Here is a 14,509-nt window from a genome sequence, read left to right as displayed (position 1 = left end):
GCCTGGGCCAGTCTGGAAGGCCCTGCCGAGAGGATGTGGAAGAGTGGTCGTGAAGTACAGGGGAGGGGGGTGGGGGGTGGTCCAGGGAGGTGCAATATTTTCCAGCGGGCGTCCCCTGTGGGCTACAGATTACCCACAGAGGAAGACTCCGCCCCCCCCCCTCCCAACACCCCCCAACAAAGCCCGCAGGGAGTGCGCCTCATATTACTGGGGCACTTCTTCGCCTGGCAGAGGAAGCCCCCACTGCTGGTTAAATCCCAGCAGCAAGGGGAAGAGGCCCTTAAGTGGCCATTAATAGGCTACTTAAGTGCCTCAGTTGGCCTCTGAGCAGGGAGGCCGTTGTCAGCCTATCCCGCCCTGGGCAAATCACTTAGAGATGGGGAGGCGACAAGCCCTCCGCCCCAACCCAGCCCCACCGCTTCCCATTGTGGACACCCCCCCTCAACGGCTTCCCATTGTGATTCTATGGGCCCGCCCCCCCCCCCCCCCCCACCTCGCCTCTGACCGTATCTCAGGGGGAAAATACAGCCCAGAGGTAACCTTAGAGGTCAGTGATACTTCGCCAGAACTGGGAATACATTGAGACTTAACAGTTTTTGATCAAGGCAGGGAAAGGGGCGTGGGGGAGGAAAATGCAAAAGGGAAGCTCAGTGATAGGTTATAAGGCTGAGAGGAGATATGATTGAGGTATACAAAATTATGAGGGGCATTAATAGGTTAGATAGGAAGAAACCTTTTCCCTTAGTGGAGAGATCAATAACCAAGGGGCATAGATTTAAGGCAAGGTGCAGGAGGTTTAGAGGGGATTTGAGGAAATTTTTTTTCACCCAGAGGGAGGTTGGAATCTGGAACACACTGCCTGAAGAGGTGGTAGAGGCAGGAACCCTCACAACATTTAAGAAGTATTTAGGTGAACACATAGCACACAAGGCTATGGGCCAAGTGCTGCAAAATGGGTTTAGAATAGTTAGGCGCTTGATGGCCGGCACAGACACACTGGGCCGCAGGGCCTGTTTCTATGCTGTATAACTCTATGATTCTAAGGCAGGATAGATTAAACAACAAGAGGAATGATGGTACAAAGGAAAAGGAGTTGGTAATGGGACAAGTAAAGAAAAGATGGGTCTAGGAGAGGTGTAAATGGGAAAAAGCAGAAACATCACCAACAGCTGCTGTCCAAAAACAAAAAAAATCACAAACACAAAAAAACTCTAAAAGAGAGAAAACATATGGGGGGCAGAGGTTACAATCTGAAATTGTTAAACCGAATGGTGAGTCCGGACTTTTGTTTCTCTTTTTGTACTCTTTTTGTGTTTTTCAATAATTATCCAATAAATGTCCAACATGTTGACTATATAACATGATGCAACTAAGTGACTCAGTACCTCCTCTTTCTGCTGAGCTGCTTTCTTCCTGTTCTCCTCGATTCTTGCTTCCCGTGCCAGTATTGCGTCCTCTAAGAAGATCTTTCCTTCAAGACAGCGGCGTTGTATGTCTGCCAGCTGTTGTTCCATGAACTCCTCATCCTTTTTCTTCTGCAAGTCCTCAAATTTGGAGGGATCATGACCTCCTTGTATTAGTTGATCAATTCTGGAATGGCCACATTAGAAACTCTTGTTAGGGTTTTGACGGTCATTGTTTTTAATATCAGTAGCTGACATTATGCTACACAATGAACTTTTTCTTAATGACCTGATGTCGTTTTCCTCAATTTCTTTAATATGTGACACAGTGTGTTGGGGCTTGTCCATCACTATAAAAATGCTCCTTTTAGAGCCCTTTAATAACATCTCTCTCCCTATTTCCTTAACCTCCTCAAGACAATGTTTGGGATTATGCTTGGGATTTTTTTCCCTGCACCAAAACCATTATATAAATGTTGCTTGTTATTGTTGTTTGTTGTTGAAATTAACCTCTAGTTGCTTGAAAGCTGTTCCAACGCATCTTTTTTGCACCAGTCAATGTTTACAAATTCAAAGGTTGCAAGGGTCAAATCACTGGTTAATCACAGAAATCTCAACACAAAATTAGGTTGTTTGGCCCATTGTGTCTGTATCAATATCAGGCGCAATTACTCTACGCTGATGATGCGACGCAGTCACTCACATGGAAACTCCGCTACAAAGACTCGTGGACTGTCTTTCCAGTGCCTGTAAATTGTTCTCCTAGACTATAGGCATCAAGGAACCCATGATCATGGGACAAGGTGTTGCATCTCCTCCCCTGATCACACTAAATAACACCCCACTGGAAGTGGTTAGCAAATTCTACTACCAGGGATCCACAATCTGACTCTTATGTCGATTGTTTCCATGTGTCGAGACACGTATGGGGAAAGCCGCTACCACCTTTAGCCGACTCAAAACACGCATGGGGTAACACCAATTTGACCCTTAGTACCAAGCTGATGGTTTATAAGGCCTGTATTCTCAGGATCTTGCTGTATGGCTGTGAAACATGGGCGACTTACAGCTACCAGGAAAAGAACCGCAACAATTTCTATCTTTGCTGTCTGCGGTGCATTATGGGTGAATCCTGGCAGGACAAAGTCACAAATGTGGCAGTTCTCTCAAAGACAGAGCTCCCAAGTATATTGGCACTAATCAAACAGAGGTGGCTTCGGTAGATCAGACATGTCCGCAGGATGGAAGACGGTCGCAGACCCAAGGACCTTCTGTATGGTGAGATAGTCAGTGGGGCGCCCAAAGCTCCACTTCAAGGATGCTTGCAAGCGTGACATGAAGGCCCTAAATGTTGGCTATTGCACCTGGGAGTCACTAGATGGCGAAAGAGGGAAATGGCGACACATCCTGTGGACTGGCATGCACTACCATGACAACTAGTGGGTACAGCTGCTTGACAACAGGGGCTAATGCTGAAAACAACAACTCACAGCATCACTTGGCAGCTTCTCGTGTGGCACGTATGGCAGAATCAGCCTCTCAAGGGTTGGCCTTCACAGTCACAGCAAAGGTGCACCAAGAGAAGACACCCCACCTAAATGGATTGTTTGCTGTGTGTCCATCATCTTTCATAGATGGAAGGATGCCAACACATATTCAGTGGCAAATTACAGTCTACTACCACCATATGAATTACCTCAGCCAGTTGTCCAGTCATACCCAGAGTGCAGTCAGGATTGTTTGCATTTCTTTGCATGTGTTTGTGCTGGGGGTATTCCTCCTCCCTTGAAAAGCAGCTGGTGTCAGTTAACCTACTTACAGAAAGTCTCAAGGATAGTCCCACAGTAGACATTTACAGTGATAATCCTTGTAATTTTCTATAGTTTCCAAACCTAGTTTGTTAAAGGGGCTATAGGGTAATGTTTCTCTGGAAAATCAGCTGAGCTAATGCTTCGTGTTGAAGTCTATGGTTTTGCAATCTTTATAGAATGAATCATAGAATGATATAGCACAGATACAGCCCATCGTGCTTGTGCCAGCTCTTCAAAAGAGCTATTCAATTAATTTCACTCCCTGGACTTTCCAAATAGCACTGTAAATATTTGTCCCTTCAAATATTGAACCATTTCTCTTTTGAGTATTACTAATGAATCTGCTTTTACTGCCTTTTCAGACTGTGCATTCCAGATTACAACAACTCACTGAGTAAAAACATATTTTGCCTCTGGTTCTTTTGCCGATAACCTTAAATCTGTGTCCTCTGATTACCAACCCTTCTGCCAGTGAAAACAAGTCTCTTTATTTACTCTATCAAAACGATTCATGATTTTGAACACCTCTAATCAAGTCTCCCCTCTGCTCTAAGGAAGGATCGCGAACCAGAGAACACTGATTTAAAGTTAGTGGCAAAAGAATCAACAGCCACGAGAAAAAATATTTTTTGCTCAGTGAGTGGTTAGGATCTGGAATGCACTGTCCGAGACTGTGGTGGAGGCAGATTCATTTGTGACTTTCAAAAGAGAACTGGGTACTTATCTGAGCAAAAAAAAATTGCAGTACTATGGGGAAAATACGGGGGAGTGGAATGAGGTGAGTTGCTGTTTCAGACAACCAGCATGGACACAGGAGGCTGAATGGCCTCCTTCTGTGCTGTAGCTATTCTATGATTTTATGATTCTAAGGAGAACAATCCCAGATTCTCCAGTCTCTCCGCATAACTTGCTTTTGAAAAGCAGGCTTAAGCACCATTTGAGTTAAACAATGATAATCTATTCTGATGGGTCAGTTGGTAAAGGTAATTGGAGTTGAAACATGCAACCCAGAGGTCTCCAGGCTCCATTCCTGGTCTGTCCTGAATTAGTTAACTTAGGTGGAGTGACCATAGGGCACTACAATTAGTCTCAAGACATGTGGGTTAGGATGAGGAAAAGAAATCAGCCAGGGTTTTCACCCATGGCCATGATACAATGACACTTCCAACAAAGTGCATGCGTGTGGGTATTGGGCAAAGGAAGAAGTGGGGATAATTTATGAAAGATAAGGCAGAAGCATTTGCAACAATCTTCAGCCAGAAGTGCCGAGTTGATGATCCATCTCGGCCTCCTCCTGAAGTCCCCAGCATCACAGATGCCAGACTTCAGCCAATTCGATTCACTCCGCGTGATATCAAGAAATGACTGAAGGCACTGGATACTGCAAAAGCTATGGGCCCTGACAATATTCCGGCAATAGCACTGAAGACCTGTGCTCCAGAACTTGCCGTGCCCCTAGCCAAGCTGTTCCAGTACAGCTACAACACTGGCATCTACCCTGCAATGTGGAAAATTGCCCAGGTGTGTCCTGGACACAAAAAGCAGGACAAGTCCAACCCGGCCAATTACCGCCCCATTAGCCTACTCTCAATCATCAGTAAAGTGATGGAAGATGTTGTCAACAGTGCCATCAAGCGGCACTTGCTTAGCAATACCCTGCTCAGTGACGCTCAGTTTGGGTTCCGCCAGGGCCACTCAGCTCCTGACCTCATTACAGCCTTGGTTCAAACATGGACAAAAGAGCTGAACTCAAGAGGTGAGGTGAGAGTGACTGCCCTTGACATCAAGGCAGCATTTGATCGAGTATGGCATCAAGGAGCCCTAGCAAAACTGAGGTCAATGGGAATCAGGGGGAAAGCTCTCCGCTGGTTGGAGTCATACCTAGCGCAAAGGAAGATGGTTGTGGTTGTTGGAGGTCAATCATCTGAGCTCCAGGACATCACTGCAGGAGTTCCTCAGGGTAGTGTCCTTGGCCCAACCATCTTCAGCTGCTTCATCAATGACCTTCCTTCAATCATAAGGTCAGAAGTGGGGATGTTCGTTGATGATTGCACAATGTTCAGCACCATTCGTGACTCCTCAGATACTGAAGCAGTCCGTGTAGAAATGCAGCAAGACCTGGACAATATCCAGGCTTGTGCTCATTAGTGGCAAATAACATTCGCACCACACAAGTGCCAGGCAATGACCATCTCCAACAAGAGAGAATCTGACCATCTCCCCTTGACATTCAATGGCATTACCATCGCTGAATCCCCCACTATCAACATCCTAGGGGCTACCATTGACCAGAAACTGAACTGGAATAGCCATATAAATACCGTGGCTACAAGAACAGGTCAGAGGCTAGGAATCCTGAGGCAAGTAACTCACCTCCTGACTCCTCAAAGCCTGTCCACGATCTACAAGGCACAAGTCAGGAGTGTGATGGAATACTCTCCACTTGCCTGGATGGGTGCAGCTCCAACAACACTCAAGAAGCTTGACACCATCCAGGACAAAGCAGCCCGCTTGATTGGCACCCCATCTACAAACATTCACTCCCTCTACCACCGACGCACAGTGACAGCAGTGTGTACCATCTATTAGATGCACTGCAGCAACGCACCAAGGCTCCTTAGACAGCAACTTCCAAACCCGCTACCTCTACCAACTAGAAGGACAAGGGCAGCAAATGCATAGGAACACCACCACCTGCAAGTTCCCCTCCAAGTCACACAATATTTTGACTTGGAACTATATCGCTGTACCTTCACTGTCGCTGGGTCAAAATCCTGGAACTCCCTTCCTAACAACACTGCAGCGGTTCAAGAAGGCAGCTCACCACCACCTTCTCAAGGGCAATTAGGGATGGGCAATAAATGCTGGCCTAGCCAGCGACGCCCACATCCCTGAATGAATAAAAATTCTCCTTCCTTTGGTTGAATGGCCTACAATTCTGGATCAAATAGAATGTGGGATATTTCCTAAACTGCTGGGACCATCCTGATAAACAGGGCTGTGCATACAAAGTCGTTATTAATAGGCAGATAGGAACAAGAGTAGGCCATTTAGCCCCTCGAGCCTGTTCTGCCAGTCAGCCAATTAGATCCAATAAGGAATTCAGGAGAAACTTTTTATCCAGAGAGTGATGAGCATGTTATCGCCACAAGGAGTGGGGGAGGAGAATGGTATAGATACATTTAAGAGAAAGCTAGATAAACACATGAGGGAGAAAGGAATGCTAATAGGGTGAGATGAAGTAAGGTGAGAGGAGGTGTGTGTGGAGCATAAACACCAGCATAGATTAGTTGGGCCAAATGGCCTTTTTCTATGCTGTGAAAGTCAATGTAATTCTATGTAATCCATGGCATGGTGAATCAGGCATATAAAAAATTTGCTCAGAGAGCTTAGCCTCAAAATCATGTGTGAATGCAGCACTTAAAGCCTTGCAACCTGTAAAAAAGGGAAGTCTCTGCAGTAGTAGAAATTTGAACTGATTTTTCACAATGGCACATATGGGAAACACTTCTCTCTTTGTTCGACAGTCAGAGCTTCTGTTCCAGGAGATGTAAGAAAGAAGAGTAGCCCTAGTTGTGGCTGAAAGTCTCACAAGTCACCCGCCTCCCTTATAGACCTGACAGCAAAAGAGGAATAAGTTTGCTGGCATCAGGAATAAGACAAGGGTGAATTTGCTCCTCACTTTTGTATACATTTTCCTGTGCGACACAACAACCATGATGCATACCTAAGTTGGGAACAGTCACACCCTCTGGGAAGACCCATTTGAAAGACTGGTGGCAACTGAGGAACAGCAAACATTACCTGATAACGAGGTGACCAGGCCAAGGTGTTCCTCTGCTGTTAAGGGGTTTTTGAGTGGGATTATCAGCCATTGATCAAAAGAACAGTTCTGCTTTTCTAACAGCCAAACACCCACTGTATCTCCTTCAAATAATGTACGCACTATGGCCTGCTGCACAGCGATAACATTAACTGAACTGTTCTGTGTGTGGCCTTCCATGTCCTTTTAAAGACCACTGATGATACCGCTCACCATCTGGCATAAATGGGTTTAGCATGTGCAAAGCATGGTTCATTAGGAGCATTGGAATTGCCAGACGGGAAAAGACCAAGGTTCATTTAGTTCGCCTTCTAACAGTCTGGTAGTCGCATTATACAAAGATAATGGAGTTACTGACTAATTATAGCGATCAATCTCTATCGATTAATCAATAACAACTGTGTTTGGACATATTCCTGGAGGTTTCATGACATGACTTCCCACCTCTAACTGCCCCGTCCAGGACCATGGCCAAGACGGTAGTGGCCCGAGAGCCAGCAAAAACAGGGTGGAAGGTGACCCGGAGCCCACCAGAGGGAGGGAGTTAAAATTAACTTTGCTATCCTGTTTGTGACCAAGCACAATCTTTTAATGCTGCCTGGGATTTATCTGAACAGTGTAATTATTTTTGATGGCAGCATTTAAAACTCATAAGTTGGAACTGAGTCACACAAACTGGGAAGGTCTCAGGTACCCCTAATTGTGTTGAGTTATCTGGTTTTTCAGCCAAGGCAACAGCAGAACTGCAATCGTCCTTGGCTCTGCTAGGTTAGGAAGGCTGAAAAAAAGCAGACTGGATTCCCACTCCAGATTGTAATCCAGTGATGAGGGTTGCAAACTGTGGTTGGGCACATTTCTTGGCAGTTTTATCACATGATCTCTGCCTTCAACTCTGCCCCACCACCTTTCCCCACCCTCCCACAGACAAAGTCTTTTCTCCTCATGGTATTTTAAAACAATTTTTTAATGCATTCTTCGGATGTGGGCATTGCTGGCAAGGCCAGCATTTATTGCCCATCCCTAATTGCCCTTGAGAAGGTGGTAGTGAATCACTGAAGTCTATGTGATGTAGGTATAGCTGCATTGCTGTTAGGGAGGGAGTTCCAGGATTTTGACCCAACGACAGTGAAGGAACGATATCATCGTTCCTAGTCAGGATGGTATGTGCCTTGGAGGGAAACTTGCAGGTGGTGGTGTTCCCATGCATCTGTTGCCTTTAGTCTTCTAGGTAGTAGCGATTGCAGGTTTGGAAGGTGCTGTCGAAGGAGGTGTGGTGAATTGCTGCAGTGCATCTTGTATATGGTACACACTGCTGCCACTGTGCACCGGTGGTGGAGGGAGTGAATGTTTAAGGTGGTGGATGGGGTGCCGATCAAGCAGGCTGCTTTATCCTGGATGGTGTTGAGCTTCTTGAGTGTTGTTGGAGCCGCATTCATCCAGGCAAGTGGAGAGTATTCAATCACACTTCGGACTTGTGCCTTTTAGATGGTGGACAGGCTTTCGGGAGTCAGGAGGTGAGCTACTTGCCACAGGTTACCCAGGCTCTGACCTTTTAGCCACAGTATTTATATGGCTGGTCCAGTTAAGTTTCTGGTCAGTGTTGATGGTGGGGATTCAGTGATCGTCATGCCACTGAAATTAAAGGGGAGATGGTTAGAGACTCTCGTGTTGGAGCTTGTAATTGTCTGGCACTTGTAAGGCATGAATGTGACTTGCCACATATCAGCTCAAGCCTGAATATTGTCAAAGGCTTGTTGCATGCAGGCACGGACTGCTTCAGTATCTGAGCAGTTGCAAATGGTGCAGAACACTGTGCAATCATCAGTGAACATTCCTACTTCTGGCTTTATGTTGGAGGGAAGGTCATTGTAAGAAGCAGCTGAAGATGGTTGGGCCTAGGTCAGTACCCTGAGGAATTCCAGCAGTGATAACATGGAGCTATGATGGTTGGCTTCCAATCATCTTTCTTTGTGCTAGGTATGACTCCAACCAGTGGAGAGTTTTCCCCTTAATTCCATTGACTTCAATTTTGCTCGGGCTCCTTGATGTCACACTTAGTCAAATGCTACCTTGATGTCAAGGACAGTCACTCTCACCTCACCTCTGAAGTTCAGCTCTTTTGTCCAAATTTGGATCAAGGCTGTAATGAGGTCTGCAGCTAAGTGACCCTGGGGAACCCAAACTGAGCAGGTTGTTGCTGAATAAGTGCCACTTGATAGCACTGTTGACCACACCTTCCATCACTTTGCTGATGATTGAGAATAGACTAATGCACGGTAATTGGCCGGGTTCAATTTGTCCTGCTTTTTGTGGATAGGACATACCGAGGCAATTTTCCATCTTGTTGGGTAGATGCCGGTATTGTAACTGTATTGGAACAGCTTGGCTAAGGGTGCGGCCAGTTCTGGAGAACAAGTCTTCAGTACTATAGCCGGGATGTTGTCAGAGTCTGTAGCCTTTGCTGTATCCAATGCCTTCAGTCATTTCTTGATATCATGTGGAGTGAATCGAATTGTCAGAAGACTGGCATCCATGATGGTGGGGACCTCCAGAGGAGGCTGAGATGGATCAACCATTCGGCACTTCTGGCTGAAGAAGGTTGCAAATGCTTCAGCCTTATTTTTTGCATTGACGTACTGGGTTCTGCTATCCTTCAGGGTGGGGATGTTTGCAGAGCCTCCTCCTCTCCTTAGTTGTTTAATTGTCCACCAGAATTCACAACTGCATGGCAGTACTGTAGAACTTGGATCTGATCTGTTGGTTGTGGGGTCACTTAACCATGTCTATTGTATGCTGCTTCTGCTGTTTTGCACACGTGTGTTATAGCTTCACCAGGTTGGCATCTCATTTTGAGGTATGCCCGGTGCTCCTCCTGGCCTGCTCTCCTGCACTCCTCACTGAACCAGTGTTGATCCCCTGGCTTGAGGTTAATTCGAGAGTGAGGGATATCAGGCCAAGAGGTTACAGATTGTGGTTGAATACAATTATGCAGCTGTTGATGTCCACAGAGCCTCAAGGATGCCGAGTTTCGAGCTGCGAGATCTATTCTGAGTCTATCCCATTCAGCACAGTGGTAGTGCTACACAACACAATGGAGGGCTCCTCAGTGAGAAGATGGGACTGTGTCTCCACACGGACTGGGCAGTGGTCACTCCTACCAATACTGTCATAGACAGATTCATCTCCGACAGATAGATTAATGACGTCAAGGTTGTTACATCTCAGGCTCAAATAATCACACTTTTATTTTACCGGCCCGCTGACATCAGGGGTCATGACGTGGGGGCCCGGAAAATGCTTCCGGGAGAGGCCTGCCATGGGCCTCCATGCCTGGATGGATCTGCCCCATATTACCAGCGGTGGCGAGGCATTGTGGTGGGCCTCACCTTTTTGAACAAGGGTGTAACATTTGCAATTCTCCAGTCCTCCGGCACCACCCCCGAGTCTAAGGAAGACTGAAAAATTATGACCAGTGCCTCTGTGATTTCCACCCTCACTTCCTTCACTATCCTAGGATGCATCTCATCCGGCCCTGGTGCTTTATCCACTTTAAGTACAGACAGCATATCTAATACTTCTTTATCGATTTTAAACCCCTCGAGTGTTACTTCTTCTTTCAACATTGTCTGGGTTGCATTTTCTTCTTTGGTAAAGACAGATGCAAAGTATTCATTTAATACCTCAGCTACGCCCTCTACCTCCACGTGTAGATCCTCTTCTGGTCACTAATCGGCCCCACTCCTCCTTTTACCACCCTTTTGCTATTTTTTTATTCATTCATGGGATGTAGGCGTCACTGGCCTGGCCAGCGTTTATTGCCCATCCCTAATTGCCCTTGAGAAGGGGGTGGTGAGCTGCCTTCTTGAACTGCTGCAGTCCACTCACAGTGCTGTTAGGAAGGGAGTTCCAGGATTTTGACCCAGCGACAGTGAAGGAGCGGCGATATAGTTCCGCATGGCAAATTGGATTTGGTACTGGGTAATGAACCCGGCCAGGTGTTAGATTTAGATGTAGGTGAGCACTTTGGTGATAGTGATCACAATTCGGTTAGGTTTACCTTAGCGATGGGCAGGGACAGGTATATACCGCAGGGCAACAATTATAGCTGGGGGAAAGGAAATTATGATACGATTAGGCAAGATTTAGGATGCGTATGATGGGGAAGGAAACTGCAGGGGATGGGCACAATCGAAATGTGGAGCTTATTCAAGGAGCAGCTACTGCGTGTCCTTGATAAGTATGTACCTGTCAGGCAGGGAGGAAGTTGTCGAGCGAGGGAGCCGTGGTTTACTAAAGAAGTTGAAGCGCTTGTCAAGAGGAAGAAGAAGGCTTATGTTAGGATGAGACGTGAAGGCTCAGTTAGGGCGCTTGAGAGTTACAAGCTAGCCAGGAAGGATCTAAAGGGAGAGCTAAGAAGAGCAAGGAGAGGACACGAGAAGTCATTGGCGGATAGGATTAAGGAAAACCCTAAGGCTTTCTATAGGTATATCAGGAATAAAAGAATGACTAGAGTTAGATTAGGGCCAATCAAGGATAGTAGTGGGACGTTGTGTGTGGAATCAGAGGAGATAGGGGAAGCGTTAAATGAATATTTTTCGTCAGTATTTACAGTAGAGAAAGAAAATGTTGTCGAGGAGAATACTGAGATTCAGACTACTGGGCTAGATGGGATTGAGGTTCACAAGGAGGAGGTGTTAGCAATTTTGGAAAGTGTGAAAATAGATAGGTCCCCTGGGCCAGATGGGATTTATCCTAGGATTCTCTGGGAAGCCAGGGATGAGATTGCAGAGCCTTTGTCCTTGATCTTTATGTCGTCATTGTCGACAGGAATAGTGCTGGAAGACTGGAGGATAGCAAATGTTGTCCCCTTGTTCAAGAAGGGGAGTAGAGACAGCCCTGGTAATTATAGACCTGTGAGCCTTACTTCGGTTGTGGGTAAAATGTTGGAAAAGGTTATAAGAGACAGGATTTATAATCATCTTGAAAAGAATAAGTTCATTAGCGATAGTCAGCACGGTTTTGTGAAGGGTAGGCCGTGCCTCACAAACCTTATTGAGTTTTTCGAGAAGGTGACCAAACAGGTGGATGAGGGTAAAGCAGTGGATGCGGTGTATATGGATTTCAGTAAGGCGTTTAATAAGGTTCCCCACGGTAGGCTATTGCAGAAAATACGGAAGTATGGGGTTGAAGGTGATTTAGAGCTTTGGATCAGAAATTGGCTAGCTGAAAGAAGACAGAGGGTGGTGGTTGATGGCAAATGTTCATCCTGGAGTTTAGTTACTAGTGGTGTACCGCAAGGATCTGTTTTGGGGCCACTGCTGTTTGTCATTTTTATAAATGACTTGGAAGAGGGTGTAGAAGGGTGGGAAAGTAAATTTGCGGATGACACTAAGGTCGGTGGAGTTGTGGATAGTGCCACAGGATGTTGTAGGGTACAGAGGGACATAGAATGGCTGCAGAGCTGGGCTGAGAGATGGCAAATGGAGTTTAATGCGGAAAAGTGTGAGGTGATTCACTTTGGAAGGAGTAACAGGAATGCAGAGTACTGGGCTAATGGGAAGATTCTTGGTAGTGTAGATGAGCAGAGAGATCTTGGTGTCCAGGTACATAAATCCCTGAAGGTTGCTACCCAGGTTAATAGGGCTGTTAAGAAGGCATATAGTGTGTTAGCTTTTATTAGTAGGGGGATCGAGTTTCGGAGCCACGAGGTCATGCTGCAGCTGTACAAAACTCTGGTGAGACCGCACCTGGAGTATTGCGTGCAGTTCTGGTCACCGCATTATAGGAAGGATGTGGAAGCTTTGGAAAGGGTGCAGAGGAGATTTACTAGGATGTTGCCTGTTATGGAGGGAAGGCCTTATGAGGAAAGGCTGAGGGACTTGAGGTTGTTTTCGTTGGAGAGAAGGAGGAGGAGAGGTGACTTAATAGAGACATATAAGATAATCAGAGGGTTAGATAGGGTGGATAGTGAGAGTCTTTTTCCTCGGATGGTGATGGCAAACATGAGGGGACATAGCTTTAAGTTGAGGGGTGATAGATATAGGACAGATGTTAGAGGTAGTTTCTTTACTCAGAGAGTAGTAGGGGCGTGGAACGCCCTGCCTGCAACAGTAGTAGACTCGCCAACTTTAAGGGCATTTAAGTGGTCATTGGATAAACATATGGATGAAAATGGAATAGTGTAGGTCAGATGGTTTCACAGGTCGGCGCAACATCGAGGGCCGAAGGGCCTGTACTGCGCTGTAATGTTCTAATTCTAATTCTAATTCTAATAGTTCCATGTCAGGATGGTGTATGACTTGGAGGGGAACCTGCAGGTGGTGATGTTCCCATGTATTTGCTGCCCTTGTCCTGCTAGTTGGTAGAGGTCGCAGGTTTGGAAGGTGCTGTCTAAGGAGCCTTGGTGCGTTGCTGTAGTGCATCTTGTAGATGGTACACACTGCTGCCACTGTGCGTCGGTGGTGGAGGGAGTGAATTTTGAAGGTGGTGGATGGGGTGCCAATCAAGTGGGCTGCTTTGTCCTGGATGCTGTCGGGCTTCTTGAGTGTTGTTGGAGCTGCACCCATCCAAGTGGAGAGTATTCCGTCACACTCCTGACTTGTGCCTTGTAGATGGTGGACAGGCTTTGGGGAGTCAGGAGGTGAGTTACTCGCTGCAGGATTTGCGGCCTCTGACCTGCTCTTGTAGCCACGGTATTTATATGGCTACTCCAGTTCAGTTTCTGGTCAATGGTAGCCCCTAGGATGTTGATAGTATGGGATTCAGTGATCGTAATGCCATTGAATGTCAAGGGGAGATGGTTAGATTCTCTCTTGTTGGAGATGGTCATTGCCTGGCACTTGTGTGGTGCGAATGTTATTTGCCACTTATCAGCACAGGCCTGGATATTGTCCAAGTCTTGCTGCATTTTTACATGGTCTGCTTCAGTATTTGAGGAGGCGCGAATGGTGCTGAACATTGTGCAATCATCAACGAACATCCCCACTTCTGACCTTATGATTGAAAGAAAGTCATTGATGAATCAGCTGACGATGGTTGGGCCTAGGACACTACCCTGAGGAACTCCTGCAGTGATGTCCTGGAGCTCAGATGATTGACCTCCAACAACCACAACTATCTTCCTTTGCGCTAGGTATGACTCCAACCAGCGAAGAGTTTTCCCCCCGATTCCCATTGACTTCAGTTTTGCTAGGGCTCCTTGATGCCATACTTGGTCAAATGCTGCTTTGACGTCAAGGGCAGTCACTCTCACCTCACCTCTTGAGTTCAGCTCTTTTGTCCATGTTTGAACCAAGGCTGTAATGAGGTCAGGAGCTGAGTGGCCCTGGCGGAACCCAAACTGAGCGTCACTGAGCAGGTTATTGCTAAGCAAGTGCCGCTTGATGGCACTGTTGACGACATCTTCCATCACTTTCTGATGATTGAGAGTAGGCTGATGGGGTGGTAATTGGCCGGGTTGGACTTGTCCTGCT

General features: G+C 46.5%; 1 protein-coding gene across 3 annotated transcripts in view; it reads right to left on the bottom strand.

Annotated features, from left to right (window-relative positions):
- Window positions 1-14,509, bottom strand: part of cfap99 (cilia and flagella associated protein 99) — a 248,906-nt gene that overhangs the window by 46,160 nt on the left and 188,237 nt on the right. For all 3 annotated transcript variants that reach the window (XM_068029224.1, XM_068029223.1, XM_068029225.1), the window contains one exon: window positions 1,386-1,590. In XM_068029224.1, the coding sequence (XP_067885325.1) occupies window positions 1,386-1,590 (205 nt within the window). The remainder of the gene's footprint in view (window positions 1-1,385; window positions 1,591-14,509) is intronic.

Source organism: Heterodontus francisci, chromosome 4 (genome assembly GCF_036365525.1).
Source record: "Heterodontus francisci isolate sHetFra1 chromosome 4, sHetFra1.hap1, whole genome shotgun sequence".
Lineage (NCBI taxonomy): Eukaryota > Metazoa > Chordata > Chondrichthyes > Heterodontiformes > Heterodontidae > Heterodontus > Heterodontus francisci.
This window is presented reverse-complemented; position numbering and strand designations above follow the sequence as displayed.